The sequence below is a fragment of the Haliaeetus albicilla genome, chromosome 7 (genome assembly GCF_947461875.1).
Source record: "Haliaeetus albicilla chromosome 7, bHalAlb1.1, whole genome shotgun sequence".
Classification (NCBI taxonomy): domain Eukaryota; kingdom Metazoa; phylum Chordata; class Aves; order Accipitriformes; family Accipitridae; genus Haliaeetus; species Haliaeetus albicilla.
The window spans coordinates 1,298,611-1,318,277 of record NC_091489.1 but is presented as its reverse complement, the minus strand read 5'-3'; the positions used below and the strand labels follow the sequence as shown (position 1 = coordinate 1,318,277).

General features: G+C 39.2%; 1 protein-coding gene and 1 long non-coding RNA gene across 2 annotated transcripts in view; one reads left to right on the top strand and one right to left on the bottom strand.

Moving 5' to 3' along the window:
* Positions 1-9,886, top strand: part of LOC138685932 (uncharacterized) — a 68,443-nt gene extending 58,557 nt beyond the window's left edge. The window contains exon 3 of the long non-coding RNA XR_011325306.1: positions 8,065-9,886. This is a non-coding gene — a long non-coding RNA (uncharacterized lncRNA). The remainder of the gene's footprint in view (positions 1-8,064) is intronic.
* Positions 4,886-10,514, bottom strand: LOC104318947 (keratin, type I cytoskeletal 19). Its single transcript, XM_009920443.2, has 8 exons — positions 9,948-10,514; positions 8,135-8,217; positions 7,635-7,791; positions 7,215-7,376; positions 6,936-7,061; positions 6,574-6,794; positions 5,723-5,751; positions 4,886-5,184 (listed from the first exon to the last, which is right to left on the bottom strand). Exons 1-8 carry the CDS (start codon positions 10,395-10,397, stop codon positions 5,153-5,155), a joined length of 1,260 nt encoding a protein of 419 aa, XP_009918745.1. The 5' UTR covers positions 10,398-10,514; the 3' UTR covers positions 4,886-5,152.
* Positions 10,515-19,667: the final 9,153 nt, after the last annotated feature.

Below are 19,667 nucleotides of genomic sequence, written 5' to 3'. Positions count from 1 at the left end.
TCAGATAGCAATAACTGTGTTTGATGCCAATATGCACTATGAAATGAAGCAATTTTTGAAAATAAGATTTGAGAAGCACTTAGAAGAGTCATCTTAATACCTCATTTAAAGTCGGAGTCTGAAGCACCAGTATATTTCAGATGTAATAATTTGCTAGTGAAATGCAAAAGGCAGTAATTCAGTAATACAGCTCTGTTCAATAGTGCATAATTATGGGAAAACATATTTGGGAGATTTTTAAGGAAATATTAACTGCTTGTTTACCCTGCTGGGGTGTGTCACTGGGGATAATGTGTGTGTGGAGAGTGTGGCAATAGTGTGGAGTTTGAAGAAAGAACCCCATTCTCTTTGCATGACAAGGTGACATTCTTCAGATGAAAACCACAAGTTGCAGTTGAAGAAGTAGGGGTATGGTAAGACAATAAATTGGTACTGAGGCACATAATTGTTTAAGGAAACAGGGGGTTGAGAGGAGGGAGAAAAGCAGGGACAAAGGGAAGGTGGGAGGAACTTTCTCTGGTCTCTAGTTTGGAACCACCAAAATTATTTTAAAATAAAACTTTGAAATAAAGAAGAAAAATGATACGTTTGCTAACAATATAATAAGGAGAACGTTGGTTTTAGCACAGTTTTTGATGGTACGTATCAACAGAAAATGAGCTTAGAATTCAGGATGGGTGATTGCAGATAAACTGAGCCTCGTACCGGTTGTTGGAATACTGAGGGGTTTTCTGAAATTTACAGTTGAGACTTTAATGCAGCCTCAGGGAAATGTGCAGCCTTTTTAGTAGGGGAAGATGTGTACTTGGGAAGAAAGAAACATCCAAAATCTAACTGTGGTACGCAGCTTAACAGCCTGGTTCTGAGAATGTCCACTCATTCTTCAGCTGATTAGAAAAGACAAGGTGTTTCACAGTTGTGGAAACATGTTTCAAACTGAACCTGGACCTCTGCCACCACAGTTCAGTTTTGCTGTTGGGCAGATTGATGGTTCTGTGTAGCTTGCCAAATCTGTGTGTATCCAAGAGTTAGTATCTCAGGAAACAAGTTTAGGCAAACTTTCCTAAAGATAAAAAAGTTTCTTTAAGACCCTTGTAATTTAAATATCCTAAGGTGTGCAAGCTGCTAGGGTCTGTTTAACTCTGAGTGATCCCACAATAAGCAAGATCAAATTCCATTAAAAAAAAAATTAGCAAAATCACTTATGGGAAACACCATAAACTTTAACAGGAAACTCTGGGGATTTTTCATTCAGTCTTCTTTCATTCAGTCTTTATAACTTCTTTGGAAGCTTGCTGGTGAAACTGACTTTGCTGCTTTTTAAAACGCCCTGTGTGTTATTCTACGTTGTTATCAGATGAACACTTATAAAAAACAGGTAGCAGATATAAAGCTGTTTCTTTCCTGTAGAATATTTACCATTGGGAAAAATTAAAATAAATCAAGCAGACAATACAGATTATGTCCAATAACATAATTCAGAATACTGTAGTGGTGGGGATTCTGTGGCCTTTTCAATTTTCTGTAAACCCTCAAACTCAGATCCTTAGGGTGTGTCCCCCATGATCAAAAGCTTGTAAATGCGGAATGCAGCCCTTGCAGACCTGAGGCTTATCCCTGCCTTCATTGTCTTCACTATTTGTTCTTTCATATTAAACAACTACTTCTAAATAGTTCCTAATATTTTACTAGAAATTGTCAGTAGTATTTTCAAACCAAAGGAGAATCCAAGGAAAGGTGCCTCAATGAAGCACTGTGAAATTTGGAGGTGGTCGGTTATGGATCATTTATTTGCAGCTTGCTTCAGTTGCTGTGTTTCACAGATATTTTCCTAAAGAGAAAAAAACTTCACTTTTGAGAGTTTACTTATGAACATTGACTCTTCTGGTGAAAGAGAAATGGTAAATATGTCCGTACCTGTACACTGAGAGCAGACTGCTGGCAAGTGTGTGTGTGTGTGTGTGTGTGTGCACACGTGTGAGTGTGTGTTCAGAATTCACTCACTCATGCTATTTATTTATATAGATTTTGTTGTTTTATTACTGTCTCCACATTGAAGACTTCTATATCAAAACCCACATGCGTTATCACATTTTATAATAGACTATGTAAGGCAAAGCTTCCTTTGGTGAAAATTAGATACAATTTGGTATTTACATTAGTAAAAGTTTAGAAATCAAAAGTGTTTTGATGAATCTAATTTCATATCTGAACTTGAACAGGTATGTGAAAATCATCTGTCTTTATCTGAGTTCTAGATCTAGGTATAATTCTACATACAGTCATATTCCTCTTTTCAATTATTTTTTCTGCATTTTAGCTATGTTCTATCTGTCATTTAAAAAAAAAAAGCAGTTACATTTCTCTAAATTCATGAGGTTTGGAATGCTTCCAGATTCAAAAACTTTTAGGACTTTAAATGAACATCTAAAATCAGTGCTATCTCTGTACTGGTAGAGATCTGTGTTGCTCTGTTCATTCTTCATTTAGCTCTTTTCTGCAGCTGGAATGTGAACTTCAACCTACAAAATTTTCTTCTTATAGTCTATACAAGGAAATTGAAGCCTGCTGAAGTAAAAAAAAAAAAAGGTATTTCAAGCTTATGCCTTTATTCTGTTCTTACTAGCTTCACTCTAAGATTTCTTATCCAATGCCTTGACACACAGTTTCATAATTTGCACAGTACTCAGCATTGTACTTGTGGTGCATAAGCTCCTTGGTTTGTCATGCTTCCACGGATCTTTCCTGGAAGACATCCCCTGACATGTCTATGCTTTACAAACTCTTTTATTACTTCTGTTACGGGATTAATGGAGTTGACACTCTTTAGCCTCTCCTTTCAGGAGGACAGAGAGTTCCATTCACGAAGCAGCTTGTTTATCATCTCAGTCTTTGCTGATAAAACCATCATGCAGACGTTACATACCTTTAGAAAACACTTTTTTTCTGAACCAAACTCTAGAACTATAGTCTCTGAGTGATTTTATGTTTAACATTTCAGCAGAAATCCTTCATTACCCTACAAATAGGGGACAAAATCAATACAATTATAAACTGAAATTAAAATTAGACTATAAAAACAAGAATTCCAGCCTTTTCAAGATTCTTTCAAGTCACTGAAGCCCCCAATTTTTTTAGCAGGGTTTATGAATTCATTAAATTCTTGGCACTTTTAACCTCTTAAACACTGTTAAGCTGTTAACCTTTTAAACACCTTTTTTTCTAACCATGCATTTAATTCAGTCTTTGAAAATAAAACTCTTTGGTCAAAATATACATTTGCAAAGTGTCCTTATAACTTATAGTTTGCATTCTTTGAGCACGATAATTTCTTGTCAGACTTTTGCATGTGTGAATATACAACACAAGAAATCCGCACCAGTAATCTCATACTCTGACTAATTTTGTCACAAGAACTCGCTCCCAGGGAGTGAGATCTGTTAAAATCAAAAAAGAGACCTGGAGTTGTTTGTTCTTTTATCTGGGAGGGATTCCATGTCTAACTGTTGTAGGGAATAATTTTGGTACAAAACATTTATTAGAAAATGTGTCAGGACTGAGTAACAGCCTGTACTGAAGCATTTAATGCACAAAAGCTTTCTTCTTCTTTTCCAAAAGCGGACACCATATAAATGGGTGAGCTTCTGAAGGACCACTTGGATTTCGTGTATGCCAGTGCTTTTCATGCCACTGCTCCCTTTTAGTTCTGCACTTGTTTCCACCAGAGCACCTTAGTACCCCTGTTCTTCCCATCTCATCCTGTTCTCTGTATCCCTTTGCTGATTCTTACTTTTTGTGACTGTTTTTCTTTCCTGTCACAGTTTTTCCCTGTCATAGTGAAGCCACTGCCTAATGCTATCATGCTAGATTTCCAGAGGCTAAGCTGGGTTTGTCTGTGTCAGTACCTGATAACTGATGTTGACAGGTCACCTGAGTCACTGCTGAACCAAAACAAGCACCAGAGCCTCTTGATTGAAGAGGATTGCCCAACCTTGATAGAGGAGGTCCATAGCTTTGGTATGCCTCTTGCTATGTGAACACTCCGTTAATCTGTTATGAACATAGAGTTGTGAACAAGTTGTGAAATAATTATTCCCTCCCAAGTCCAAGGTGACAAGTGCTGAGGAATTTGATGATGTCTTCCTGAAGCACAGGCTGCAAGATGATCCACTCTGGGGGAGTGGAGTATTGGGCTACTTTTAGTCTGGGCATACTGTTGTTTCAATTTTACCCTCTGTTGATGAGATAACTATGTGCCTTTTGTAATAGTGGGAGGTGGGAATGTGATAGGCTATAGCCATGATTTTGTTTTAGCACAAACCCTGAAAAGTTTCCTTGGCTTTGGGCTTGCAGCGGGATAGTTGGAAATGAAATTACTGATTACATGTAGAATTTCAGCTAGGATAATATCCTTTCAATGGCATGAGAATGTAGGTGGCTAAAAGTGGTGCTAAAGCTTTGTTACCTCCTTATGAACTGGGAAAGTAAGTGAAGAAATCTCACGACAGTTTCTCACTCCTCTTTGTTTCTGTAGGAGTTACCTTAAAGCCATTTTAACAGCTTTATATGTTACCCTAACAAAATGTCTCCTAGCTCTTGCTTCTTACTGGAGTCACTTAACATCTCACTGCTACTGCTCTTCAGAGTGCACAGCTGTAGTAGTCAGAAACAGAAGTCATTCCTGTATTCGCACTCTGAGGGTCTGAGGATGCTGTTGCCTCCATATTCAGAGCTCCTGCCAGCAAGAGGAGCTAGAGAAATCAGAGATGGAGCTCAAGCCACAAACAGACATTGTGAGCATTAACCTGTCAGGGAGGCTGGCTAGCTATGTCCTGCCTGATTAAACCCAAACTTCAGTAACAGTATCACAATAACTCAAAAGAAGTTAAGATTGCAAGAAGATGATCATCTTTATTAGAGTAGATACAGCAATTCAGTACATGAAAGAACCAGAAATAATTGAAAAGCTAACCCAATTTGCAAATTAATCACCACTAAATGGATGAATCTACCTAAACTTTGTGTGGCCAAGGATTTTCTGTGCTTTAAGATAGTAATTTCCAGCAGTTTAGAGTGATTCCTCTCCGTTTCAATTCCTGTGTGTTGTCTGCTTTTTCTCATTTTGAAGATGACATTTGGAGGACTTTCAGTACTATTTTCCACCTGCCAGCTTGTCTCTTTTGTCTACAGTAATATGGAGAGAAAGAACAGCAATTACTTAAGTATAATACACATGCGACCACTCTGCAATGGGTGCTGAGCTTAGTTTATGTCTCGTCTCTCATTCCGTTCTCTCAGAAGTTTTCTTCTTCATAGCATTGATTTGAATCATACATCACTTTTACAATACAGCTGACCTTTAAAAGCTCAAGGCAAGTTTTACTTGCATGTTCATACAATTCCCCTTAGCTGGCCAAACTTAAATTTATTGTATCCTTTCATCTGGGGGAATGATTAAGCATTTTGTGCTTTACTTAGCCTTTACTGTAGCATATTCTGAGATTTTTTTCTGATGTCTTAATGTCCTTTAGTGACTGAAATTTGTTAAATTCTAGCCAGAGTCATCATTTGTTACTTATTAGATTTTTTTTCTGTGACACAAATCAGTGCAGCAGCCCAGTGTCTAGTATGGACACAACTACCATAATATATGTATATTTCCTTTTAGAAAATAAAACTTCTTTCACTCCTAAAGGTTTCCTGAAAGAGAAAGAATCCTTACCACCAGTTCCAGAAAGGGAGCCAAACATCCTGTAAAACAAAGAGATAACAGTTGAAAGGAGAGGTAACACATAAAATGCTGTGTGAGATGAGGATGTATGAAAGCAAATTCTCTATTAATCAGGTACATTTTGTACATAGTCAGAGAAGAGATGGTCATCTCCTTGCTCTCCCTCTCAGCTCAGGAGAGGGAATTGTTGTAGGAAGTATATTTTTAAACAACTGCAGTGGGAAAAGTGAATTATGGAAAAGAAGGGATAGAGGAAATCAAAACCTTTCAACTCACACCTCGGTTTTTTTGTTCCAGGCTATGAGATATTTTCGTCCTTGAGGCTATATGTGAAATGACACATAGCTGTGCTCCCATGTGGGAGGTCACTTAATGGCTGTCTGAAAATAGCTAGCTTGTCTGCCTTCACTTCTCTTCAGAATATTTTCTTCTGCACTGATTCCTATGAGGCAAGAGCTATTTAACTGTTAACAGGAAGTTTATGGGAATTTGGTGTTAATCCTTATATTCTGTAAAACATTACTAACTGCACTATGTTTCCTGCAGGTCAAGCAGCTAATGACTAGTTATCACTTTAACTGTTAGTTGCATTTAATCTCTTGTACTGTTTGTCAGTTTGCCTTTTTGTTTAAAAACTCATTGAGGAACTCACTTAATGTAAATGGAAACTGTAACATTTCTAGCTCCATCATGGTCCAGAAAAATTACTTTGTTAAAATTTTAGAACCCCAGGAGTATTTGAAGTTGTGTTTACTGTGGTGCTGTGGCAAATGAGCACGATGGCATGGTCAAACTTTATGAGGCTAAGCAAAAAGATTTCTGCGGCAAGCAGAGTTACTTACTGGGACTCCTGGCCTTCCAGGAGTTGTCGGTAAGTAGTGATCTCTTGCTCCAGTCGAGTCTTGATATCCATGAGGATCTTGTATTCACTGTTCTGGCGCTCCATATCAGCTCGGAGCTCAGCCAGCTGCACCTCGATGCTTCCAATCAGGCCCTGGATCTGCGCCAGCTGGGCACTGTAACGCCCTTCCGTGTCTGCCAAGGTGCTTTCCAGCGCGGCTTTCTGAGAGCAGAGAGGTTGAAGGGGAAACCACAAAAAGGTTGCCGCCAGATGCAAGACTCCTTGTAGGGAGGGGAATATGTACCCATTTCACTTGGGGTGGGGTGGGGTGGGGGGTGTCATGCAGTGCAAATTTTAATGTACCATGCTGAGCTGGGACTGAAGTTCTATTTCCAGCCCTTGGAGCGTGCGTCTCAGGTCAGTGACTTCGGACTTGGTGCTCTGCAGTTGTTCAGTATTGACAGCTACTTCACGGTTCAGCTCTTCAGTCTGAAACAGGAAAAACATTACATGAGAATTATGGGGCCTTTATAACTAGAGGTCATAAGGCTTTCACAGCAGTGTTCTATATATTTTAATAATTATTTTGTTTCTTTCATGGATTTTTGAGGTAGTATTTGTATAGTATGGAGTTTTTTCTACCTTGCTGTGGAACCAGGCCTCAGCATCCTTCCTGTTCTTCTCAGCCATATGTTCATACTGGTCTCTCATATCAGCCAGGATCTTGGACAGGTCAATACCTGGAGCAGAGTCCAGTTCAACACTGACTCGGCCAGCAACTTGCCCTCCCAGGGCACTCATTTCCTATGTGGACATGGCAGAGGAAGACAAAAGAGAACACAATCATAAACTGAAAACATTATGAACCTTCCATTCTTTCTTCAAGGGCTAAGGTTGGACTGACTCCCTTTAAATACTTGCAGGGGGTATTTTTAGTCTCCCAGTCTACACAGAAATCTTTTCTTCACTGTTGGAGAGCTCAGGGCAATCCTGAGGGACTCCACATTTCCACACACTGTTTTTCTGATGTCACTTTCAAAAGTGTTTCTTGGTTTTTTTTACCTCCTCATGGTTTTTCTTTAAGTAGGCCAGCTCCTCCTTTAAGTTTTCAATCTGCAGCTCCAGGTCTGTTCTAGCCAGGGTCAGCTCATCCAGGACCCTGCGCAGGCCATTGATGTCGGCCTCCACACTCATGCGAAGAGCTTGCTCTGTTTCAAACCTTAAAAAAGCAAAACAAAACTATTCAGGTTAGCTGATTAAGCCAGCCAACCATGAAACATTATTTGCTATAAATGTGTCTGGTTTTGTAGGATTTTATGATGTAGCAAATGTTGTCCAGCATTAGACTTTTCTCCACATATTTTACATGATATAAAATTTTCTGTGGTACAGATGGTGCTTTCAGGAAATACATAAAGGGCTGAACTGCAACAACAGGATCAAACTAGTGTTCATATAGAGATTTTATAGGCATTCCTTTCTTTTTTCACAGCTGCTGCCCTTTGGCTCAACAAGGATTTTTGCCTGCTCAAGAGACCTTTTTCCTTTCAGAAATTGCTCACTTGGTTTTGAAGTCATCAGCAGCCAGCCTGGCATTGTCAATCTGCAAGACGATCTTCGAGTTGTCAATAGTGGCATCAAGGATCTACAAACAATGAGAGTTCATTGCTGAGGCTGAAACAACTATGTTATCTTCTTTCCCGATCTGAAGATAAAAGAGTTAAGATTCTATTTCATCTGTATCTACACCACATAGGAGTGTATTTTATTTGGTCTCAGTAGGAAAGTATCAATGATCTATAGCAAATATGTAGCACAGATTTATCTGTGATGGCACAGATTTATGCCATCATTGTCCATTATGGATAGGTCCTCTTACTCTTGTCTGGCATATGAAGTGGCTTTTAGCTAGAAGTCCCACAGTGAGACAAAACTGCATGCTGTCTTAGAGGGAGAGGGCTTTGGTGAGCCAAGGGGTAGGTGATGTTTTAGGACGGAGGCAAGAAACTTATTTCCTGGAGAGATGCAAAGGAAGCAAAGTCTGCAGACCCCTCTTGGCAGAATTTGTTCTCATTACACATTTCCTTAACAGTAGGAAGTGATTACAAGGTCTGTATGATTTTAAAATAAATGACATGTTTGTGTTTCGTAAACAATATGGGTTCATATTGCATTTGTGTAGTCTTTGAACACATTTTTATTTCCTGGAGTATCCAGGATAGTGTTTATTGATTCTTCTAATGCTTCATGAAAGCCTGTAAAGGAAATTTTGTTTATTTAGAAGTAATGCCTGTTAATTTTTACCTAGAAAACATGTCTTTTTTGCCTGCCACTTTTAAAACTCAAAAGGTTATCCACAAAACCAGCTGGAGCAACATTTTCTCTCCCCTAACTAAGGGGAGTAACAGACAGGAGGGAAAAGAATACTAAAAGGATAAAATGTAATTGCCATTTCTGCCTTTACTGAAGCTCAGTTTTTGAAATCAGGAGAGAAGCTGAATGGGTTGAAGCAAAGAGAAAGTAAACTGCGTGGGAGCGGTCATGAACTCCAAGCTGAACTGTGAAAACTAAACCTCAAGTTTTCTTTCATTTATTTACATAGCTTAATCAGCTACTACCTATGTTTTCCGGGGTGTGTATCATCTCAAAGCAATCTGTTATCAGGTACCCATGGGCTATTGAGGCAAATACTGCATTTACGTATAGGATTTATTACTTCATGTCTGCTACTTCCTTTTTCCATAAGCCAAATGTTTCAGCACTCTTATTTCAATTCCAAGCTTAAGGAAGTGAAATGTGAAAGAAAAATAAACATATGGTGATGAAATCTTGAGCTGCTATTTTCACATTTACAAAATTGTACTTAACCAATTCTTATTTTTACTGTTAAAGCAGTGTGTATGTGCTTCTGAAGCTTTTCAAGCTATATGGCAGGTAATAGATTACAGAGATAGGCAGGTTGCTGTCAGTGTTTGTCTCTCTTTATATTTATTAGTGTATATATATGGTCATATATATATTGACTGGTCATATAGGTGTATATGACCAGTATGTATGTGTATATATATGTGTGTGTATGTATATATATCTGCTTTGTTAAAAGCAAACGTTATCAGAGAATTAAGTACTAAGGCATCTCAGACTGACTGTTTTGTACATTCTCTTAGCTAACATTTAAAACAGTAGATAATTCCAAACTGATAATTTTCTTTATCCACCCTGCCCAATCATTGCATATTCATTTCAGCTGCCTCTCCTTTTCATAAACTCCAATGTCTTCTGGGTATTTTCCTGGTGAAGTTTTTCTCTTTGGGTTTTTATGCTTCCTTCTTAAGTGCCAATCTAGGGTGATTTTTAATAAATATTAACACCTACCTTGTCTCGAAGGTCTTCAATAGTCTTGTAATAAGGACTGTAATCCTGAGCTGGGCCTGGTCCTTGTTTTTGGTACCAGTCTCGGATTTTAGTTTCAAGATCAGAGTTTGCCTCTTCCAGTGCACGCACTTTCTCCAGGTAAGATGCGAGGCGTTCATTCAGGCTTTGCATAGTTGCCTTTTCATTTCCTGAGAGGAGGCCATCACCGCCACCCAAACCACCACCATAACCACCACTAAAGCTGCTGCTAAAACTACTTCCATATCTACCACCCAGGCTGCTTCCTAGGCCAGAAGAGACAAATCTAGCAGAAGAGACTGACACACCCATGCCACCAGATCCCCCATGGATGCTTGGAGCCCTAAAGCAACCTCCACCAAAACGGACCGAGGAGCCACCAGGTCCCCCTGCCACAGAAGAGCTAGTTTGCCTGAAGCTGTAACTGGCCATGGTAAGAAATACCAAGGACCTAACCCAAGCTGCAGCTCACACAGTTTGTGATCCTGAGGCAGGAGTGTGTGCTCCGTTCCCCCACCCTACCTCTTTTATGCCTGTGACAATGGGAGTTGTCTCCAGAATGTGTTATCTGAGACTGTGGAATTTATCAGCCTTAAGCCTTCTGCCAACACGGCAATTCCTCTTATTGGTCAGTTGCTATGAAGTGGGCTGTGTTTCTTTCCCAAATACCTTCACGCACAGGAGCTGATTCCCTCCCCCCGACTGTTGCCTCTTGAAGCAAAAGGTGGGATTCAGAGGAGGTGTCACCCTGCTGAGGGGAGCATTCATAAGTCTAGTTATAGTTTACCTATATGGAAGCAAAAGGGCTGGGAGCGCACAGCCCTGCTGCAGCCAACACTGCGTCCATAGCAAAGTCACACAATGACTTTCTTCATGTGATCTCAGGAAAGAGTTTTAATACAGAGTGATTAAGTTAGTGAATTGGTAGACTCATAACAGAGCTCGAAAGGAGTCCAAATGGTGAACAGTATGTGTGGACCTTGACAAAACAGGTTCCCACCCCTCTTGTTTTCCTTATTTCCGTTGAGAAAAATTCTTTCAGAAGTTAAGATTTTAACTGTTTCTTTCTTTGTTCTCAGTTCCTTTTGGGCTGACAGTAGAAGAGAGGGTCTGACAGAGAACATGCCTTGTCTGAAAGAGTCTTGTTTTCTACAGAAACAAGAATCCTTTTCAAGGAACCATAGCTATAATTGTAGCAGAGATAAGCATTGAACTTCCCTGAGTACCTGGGGAGTGAGCAACAACAGAAAAAAAGTACCTGATTATACATTTAGTCTTTTCATTGCTACTGAAAAGGAGAAGTATCACTTTTCTGGTCTTTGAGATTCATGAAAATGTTATTTCTAAAATGTTCAAGTCCTCTGCTATCCAAGACAAATTTTTAAAAGCAATGTTGCTTTTGTTACTGCAAGCTCCTCCATGAGCATCCCTAACATACAAGTGGATATTCACATCTTTTCTTCCATTCTCTTTCTTTCACTTGCCACCCCTCACTTCCTCCAAACCTCTGGGACTCCTCAGGAGAACTGCTTTAAAGGAAAAAGGAGTAAGCTGGCCTACCAGCATTTGCAGCTTTCCAGGAACAATGAGGCCTGGGCAGAAATTCTGCCACCTACAAGTGCTTCCACTAAACAGAACCTTTGGAGCACAAGATGCATGCTGTGATGTGTCAATGAGAAATCCATTTAATACTAAAATAAAGAATTAAAGGTAAGCCAAATGAAATGCATACTCTGTGCAAGGGCCTGTCTAGTCTTTCTATACCCATAAAAAATGCATCAGTTATTTTAGACCACACATTAGGGCTGTACTCACTGTGTACAGGGAGAAATGTCAAAATGCAGGGCAAGTATAGGGAGGATAAAAGAACAAATATACAAATTGGAAGCTGGCCAAGGCACCTGTATCAACAGCCCCATTGGTCTGTATCTAATTATGAGGCTGTATCAGAAAGAGGAATTCTGCAGTGACTCAGATACAGAATATATCACTTGACATATATGTACCATACTTTAGCTGACTGTGATGCTGTAGCCTAGGGACATCACAGCTGAGTTCTTTTCTTTCTGTAGAGACTGCTGCATTCACACAACTCTCCAACTTGCACAGTGAAACTGTACAGCCTTTCCTAAGAGATACAGAGGGCACTTCTGTCTGCCAAAGACATGCTGGTCATTCTTTCTATAGATCTGAATGTCCTGTTCAGCCCTGGGTAGGAAAAACCCGCCCAGCAGGTAACTGTTCCAAGTCCTGTGAACAGGTGAAATAATAGTATCAGAAAGTTACAGTCTGCCTGTAGACCAAAAGAAAGCTACAGAAGAACAGTTATTTTATTGTTAAATATTGAAGTCCATAGTTAGAGCATAAAGAACCTAAGTCCATGTGCTTTTCTTCACTGAACAGAAATGTGAGAAGCTTAAAGGAGAACAAATACTGGTGTATTCTGATTTGTCTCCTGCTGCAAGGAGAGGGGAACATCCTTCTCTCTAGGTACTCCTTCATCATTCCCTAGACTCCCATGTCAGGACCTCAAAGCAGTGAATTTGGGGGTTTTGCAAAATAAAATGCACATTTATGATGCTGCATAATATTTTATGATCCAGCTCATGAAAATTGGAGCCTGGAAGGCCTCTGCATTCCCTGTGAAACCCCTTGAGTAAAAGCAGCAATCATCATATATTGTACTGTTAGAATATTGATGATGTACTGCAAGCAGGTTAGGTTTGCTTCAACATACTGGGAAAAAATTCCCAAACAATGAACTGCAATTCTTCATGGCAGTTTGGAAGTATATCTGAAAGTGTCAGAAGAGGAAAAGCTGAAGACACACTGTCAATTAGAGTAACTAATCTTAGTTATACCACCAAATATATCATTAGCTTCTACTATCAAATCAGTCCCTCACACAGCATTTTTACTAAAACTGCATTCTGAGTTTCCAGTAAGGTTTTGTTTTCCTTTTAACTTTCCATCTCTCTTCTACTTCAACGGCTGCACATATCTGTTTTTGTTGGAACTCCCTTAAGGTGATAACATGTGCTTAAATGCTTGGAAAAGCCTTTAGTATGGCAAAGTATTTGCTCAAGAAAGAAGGTGCTTTTATCATTCTGCATAGGCCTTTTTTTCTCCCACTACAATAAACCTAATTTATTGTAGGGTCAACTTTTCCCTAAAGGAAATATAAGGAATGGTCAACAAAGGGAATTTCCTTTATCTGCAACTTATCTGAGGGTAAAGGAGACACATTTATAAAAGTGAAGTCATCCTGTAGCCTGGTGCAAACAGTCCACGCCCAAGCTCCTGGCTGAGACCTCGTTCTGCTTTACCTTTATCTACTCTGCTTTACTAGTCACTACTGCTTTATAAAATTGTTCATATTGTTTCAGGTTATTTTTATTAATTCTCCTGTAAACCATTTTTTATTGCCCTTGAATGACACTGGCATATACTTTACTCTTCTCCTGCTACATTTGCTTCCAGGGATTGCTAATGCAATTACAATTAAATGAACTCTGTGAATATTTTAACCTACTTTATTGGTGCCTGCATTTCCATGGAAGCTTCTATGGATGAATGAGCAAAGTCAGGTTATTATTCTGAATTTACCTTTTAAATCTTTAAGTGTTTGTCCCTTCTGATAATTCTTCCTTTCCACCTCTGCTTCCACTGGTGAAAACGTGCTTCTTGACTCTTTTGTCTGCAAATTTTCAGTCTTAATCTCTTCTCTTGCTCCTCAGAACTTTGGCCTCCCCACCCTCCTGACCATGTCATATGCCCTCTTAAAATAACAGCTTAGTAAGTTTTTCTCTCCTATTGAAGATCATAGTCATGAAACATTTATATCTCTTTAATTCAAACACAAAATTTTCTATTTTTTCTTTAAACTTCCTTGTGGGAAGAACCAATGATAATAAGAACTGATCTGCAGCTGGTACTAAAATAACTGTGTTGAATGTCTGCCTAAGATACAATTCTTGGCTTTCTTGCTTTTATATCCCATTGTTAATCTTTTTTTTTTAATCCTCACAAACCTTGCATTGCCATATATTTACTGAATGTGCCAACAGATTCAAAGACAAGAATGTTTATGTGCTGAAAAGGCAGGTCCTAACACATGCACACACAGCTGTTAACAGTTATAAAAGAGGGTAGATAAGAGCAGAGAGCAACACTGTTAACTTTCTCAAAATTACTATTTTTGCGAAGTAGAGGGAAGGTGAAGGGAAATGCACGTGGGTGCCCCGATTTCTGCATTGAAAGAAATGAGAAATAAGGTCATGTAAGGGTTCAGTTCAAAAAGAAGTTGTGAGAGTAGGATGCAGGACAACTCATTTTTATCTGGGGGTCTAGTTCTTTCACGGCAAAAAGAAAATGACGATTCAATGATTTGAGCTGAACTTGAAAGATATGGATTCCTGTTCAGCTACAGGCTGCTTTAGTGATATTGGGACATAATTTAATTTCTCAGTGTTCATCATTTATATAATATTTGAATAGATTAGTGTGAGGAAAATACATAAAAGATCATGAAGAACTCAAACACTTAAATAACTGGGAGCAATGTAAATACTTGGCAAATACTTGAAACTGGATGTGGTGTGTGCTTTTGGAAACACCTCATTAGAGTATCTGTTTCCTAGAAACATAAATAGCTTTAAACTCGACTTCTCTATCAATCCAGAACTATAGTGATAATGCACATCAGGGAGTAAAGTACCTGAGATAGGAAAATAAAATAGATTTTCTTATAGCATGATTAAAAATTGTGTGGGAAGAAAGGATGAGTTAGGACACCAAGCCCTGATGAGTGAAAGACAAGTCACTGGATATATTTTTACACTTCCTTTAACCTGTTATCTGGTTGGTAAATCTCAGCAAGGTATGATGGGGCTGGAAGCTATTATTAAGAGTCAAATGTCTAACTGACGAGACGATGTGTTCCAAAAGTCAGGTTTCTGCAGGCAGCAGCAATAAGCAACTTAAAGGCCGCTGCCAAAACCAAATAGACTAAACCTGTCCCAGGTTGAGAGGAACCAAGTACATGTTGAATGCTTGCCACGTCAGCTGCAGTTCTGCAGTGATTCATGCTGAAAGAGGAGGCTTAGAGCTATTCAGAGGACATTTTCCCATAGGCCACATGGAAAATTCCTACCGAAAAAAAAATCCCAGGCTAGGTAGAAACACAGAGTAGATGACTTTCATACCACAGAGAGATGAGCTATTTTATTCTGCTCATGTCTGCGAAAGATTTGGAGAGCATATTTGTATTTGTATTGTTTATGTTTATGTGCTCATAGATTTATATATTTGTATTTATATACTGATATATTATTTTTTCTCTTGCTAATTTTATAAGAATATATTCTGATCACAGTGACAAGCCATGGCTTCCAGTAAGGGTAGGGCTTTCACTGTGCAAGCATTAAACACATGTTCTGGATCAAATTAGAGAAAACAAGGAGCTCTGTCCACTGCTGATGGATCCTGTCAACTGCATTTGGGCTTTCCTGATCCTACAGGTGGTTTCATACTGGTTTTGGCTTGAGATAAATTCTCAGAGTCTCCAGATCTCTGTTAGGCTCAGTGAGAAAATGAAACTGTATTGCTCTATGAGGGCAAGTCCTGTAGCTACTAATTTGAAAACCTATTGCCAGGGAGGTGTTTTTAAAACAGCTTGTTCTCATAGCAACTATCAGCTCATGGAAACCTGTTCTGCAGCCCTGGTTTTGTCTGCACAGAATGACTGCACACCTTTAGGGAAAGAAAAGGGTATTTCTAACTACTCTGAACAGTTTGCTCTGTTTTCAGATAGAAGTAGTTTATAGGCAAATTTCACAGTATTTGTGTGTATCAGGTGGGTTACCTTCCCGGACAGTCCTGGCTATTAACTGTAACGGAGAACCATGATTTTCCACCAGCCTCTGACACTTGTGTTCAGCTTTAAATCTTCTTTCAATTAATCACTAAGGTTTGTGCCAGCTGTTTAGATATTTTGGGCTGCCCACCATCACCAAATTAAGTTGACTGAAATACTTACTGAGTGCCTTTTCACTCTTTTCTGATGGATTCAACTTTAATAAAAACTGTAAGGTTCTCGTGATATGCATTTTCAACAGAGAGCAGTTGTCAGCATTTGTTTAAAATCTTTACGTGTGTGTAATCACTATGAACTTTTTGGTACTGCCATAATTTTTGACAGTCTGATATCGGGTTGTGGGAAAGAACTGAACTAAGATTAGAAACTTTGTAAGAAAATATTGATTAATAAGGCTGTAAGTGCCTTTGATCCACAGTTGCACTCCTGCTGCCAGGACTAGTTAAGCACAGGAGTGCATGCCAGTGGAAAGGTGTTCCCTGCAGCCAGTCTTTGCAATGCATCTCTGAGCGTGGGCTTATTAATAGTGGGTTATTAGCAGTAATTGCAGTGTGCATAAACTTCTCTTTAGGCAGTAATGTTAGTTATGAAAGTCAGCTCCAGTGCATGTGAAATTACATGTTCACTGTATCAACCATTAGAGACCATTTGCCCTTAATGTCTGCCATAGTGTGAGAATACTTAAAGAAATTCAGAAGTTTATTGGGATTAGCACTCCAAAATATTATGTATTACATGAAACTTAATAGAAATATGTTACTTGGAATATAGAAAGAATGGATTTTCCTACAAGAATTTTTGTATTTGCTTAACTTGACTGCTATTATTTTCATTATTATGGTAGGCTGGTAAATGTGAGAAGTATCACAAAAGTAGCTGCCTTTCATCTGATTTTTTATCAGAGGCACAGTGAATCACAGATTATTTTTTTTTTATTACTTGAGACTGGGGGAGGGGTGGCCCAAGAGGGAAGTCTACCTTGCAAAATGTTGTCTGAAGTGAAAGGGCCTGGCCAGGCTGCAGGCAGCAGGTGCTGCCTCAGTGATACCATTTCCTTGTAGCCAAGAGTGCAAGAGACTGGAAGGAGTGTGCACAAAGCTGCAAGACTTAGAAGCAATGGGCTGTTGTACCTGTCCATACCTGACAGCTGCTTTTGCAAATGAAAACATCTGCTGCGGGTCTAGATCCTGCAGGTACATGATAGTTCTGATCCAGCATAAAGCCCCTCAGAGAATTCAGTCCACTAATTTCTGGTTCTTATTTTGGGTTCTTCTCTATCCAGCCATTTCCCCCTCTCATCTTCATCTAACCTCCTGAAAATGTCATATTATGCAGGTGGAGATGATTAATTTCCAGAACTAAGAAACTCAAACACACCCAAAGATTATAATGCGCAATAACTTTGGTTGCCTTTGGAAATAGTAACAGTACAAAATGCCAGTATCTCCACAGTCCCCCCTACAGGCCTGTTTTTTTAAACACAGCACCATTTAATTGAACCTCATTCTTAATAAAATTCTTCTCTTTGCTTGGTAATACCAGGCTCCCTGTCTGTCTGTGACAGCCACTGTTGCTACTAAATGAGTTGAAAACAGAGACAAAACAACTTCAATGCTAATTAAACGCATGCAAGAACAATCCAAGAGGTTTTGACTTAATCTGAATTTGCTGATTTCATATGGAATTACCTCAAAACCTTCAAGCAAAATTTTGCGAAATAGATAGTTCCTCTTTCTCTTCCCTCTCCTTCATAATGAATTGATTTCTAACCTTTTTACTGTCAATCTATTAATCTGGTTTATTACACCCCTGGTATCACAATGTTACCCCTGTGAAAAACGTATTGATTTTATTATTATTTACGCTGTTCTTTCCTTGGCCTAACCGTTTCCAAGGTCTGAGGCTTGAATTTAATTTTGAGAATATATTGAACAGTTTCTGCCACAAATCCTATTGTATATTTTCTGAATTTGCCACTAGAGGTTGCTGTGCAAAGCGACAGGCTGTATGGTCTGACATGCTGCATTGTCAGCTTCAAAAAAAGCCTATCCCTTGTACCAAACTGTAGGACATATTTCTGCTGTGTGGTTAGCCAGAGGAACAGCACTGTACTGAACCACAAAAGAGCAGAGTACAATATTCCCTTGTGTTGACACTGCAAATGTAGACTGATTTCAGCTCACCCCGTCTTGTTTTGATGGGCTTTGATATTTTGATAGGCAAATTATGCTCTGGTAAGTCCTACCTAAAAAGTCCATCCAGCAAAGTCAAAGGGAAGCCAGACCTGGGTGTGCTTGGCTCGGCTCAGCTCAGCGGTGGACGCGCCCTGAGTTCATTACTCTTAAAATGCTCTGCAGAGACTGAGGGCAGCACACCCAGCACAGAGGTTTCTCCCCTTTCCCACTTAAGAGAGAGAGCAGAAAGGAAGCAGGAGACTCGACAATGTTCCTGACAGACAGCTTAGAACACAATGGGCTCCTTTCTGGGATCAGAAACATTCTTTCTATTTAAACTGTGGTCAAATAAGGTATTTCATCCCAAAGTCCATTATAGCTGGCTAGTGCTGACGTTTGGAACTTTTTTTTTTTTTTTGAGGTAGTCAGCACTGGTTGATATGAGAAGTAAAATGGAGCATAAGGCAGAACATGAGTCTGTGTTAGCTTGTACAGGAGCATGCGAGTCCCGTTGTGGCTCAAGGGAGAGGTATTTTTGCTTTGACTTTACAAATCTCCTTTGTTTTCTAGGGAAATAGTTTCTCTGGCTCATCTCTTTTTTCTGCTGTGCTGAGAATTCAGCTTTGTATTGTAACATGTCGGCAGTTTGATGCCTTATAAAATAATATTGTTATCCAAAAAGATGGTATTTTACCTGACCTGAATCTGTTTGCAAACCAAAGTGCAAGTGCAAAGCTGTTTGACAGAATAAAAAATGTTAGTGATTTACTCAGAGAACAATGAAGGCTTGTGAGACCCACCCTTATTTGTACAGGGAGGCAGTTGACTCACTTACCTGATATGTGGTAGACCCTGTTAAGCTGCTTTCTCAGCCCACTGCAAATCAAAGACTGAAATACAGATTTGTAGGTTTTAAATGAGTGAGATATTTCACTACTTTTTCTTCCTCTGGCAAGCCCAAGTAATGTGTGTTACATGAAGTGGAGCAGTTTTAGTAAGAAAGATTGAACTTTGCCTCCACCCCGCCGTCCTCCACCCATCCATCCAGAACACTGTACAACCATGGAGCTAGGAATACTGTCTTATGAAATAAGAGAACACACTTCCTTTATTTTGAACCACCAGATAAAAGACCTGAGCCCAGATCTTCCAGCAAGTCAGAAGGAATAATCCTAACAACTGAACTTTGTGTTATAAGGAGAACTTATTTGCATACTCATCACTCATTTCCTGATCTAATCCTTTGCTTTTATTGAACAAGATTAGATAGACCCTTCATCTAAAAGCTGGGAGAGAGGGCTGCCTGAATATGGTTCATTTCTCGTTCAGTGACCCAAAGGAAAATGTTTTTGATTTGACAAAATTTTCATGAAATTTTGGGGTTAATTAATTCTGATTGTTTCAGTGCAGCTGCTGAACTGGCAAATCAACTGCTTGCACATCCCTTGCAATGTACGCTATGAAAAAGGGTTCACCCATCCTTTTTTCTTCCCTATAGGTGTCACTCTTGAGTTTAATGTGAATGTATTCATTCATCTCCAATATTTTATCCAGACATCATCTGATTAAGTTAGGATACACAATTTTCTTTGGGGCCATATTACATAATACACCCAAACTTAATTTCTCTGTGAAGATATATCTCATTGTTCC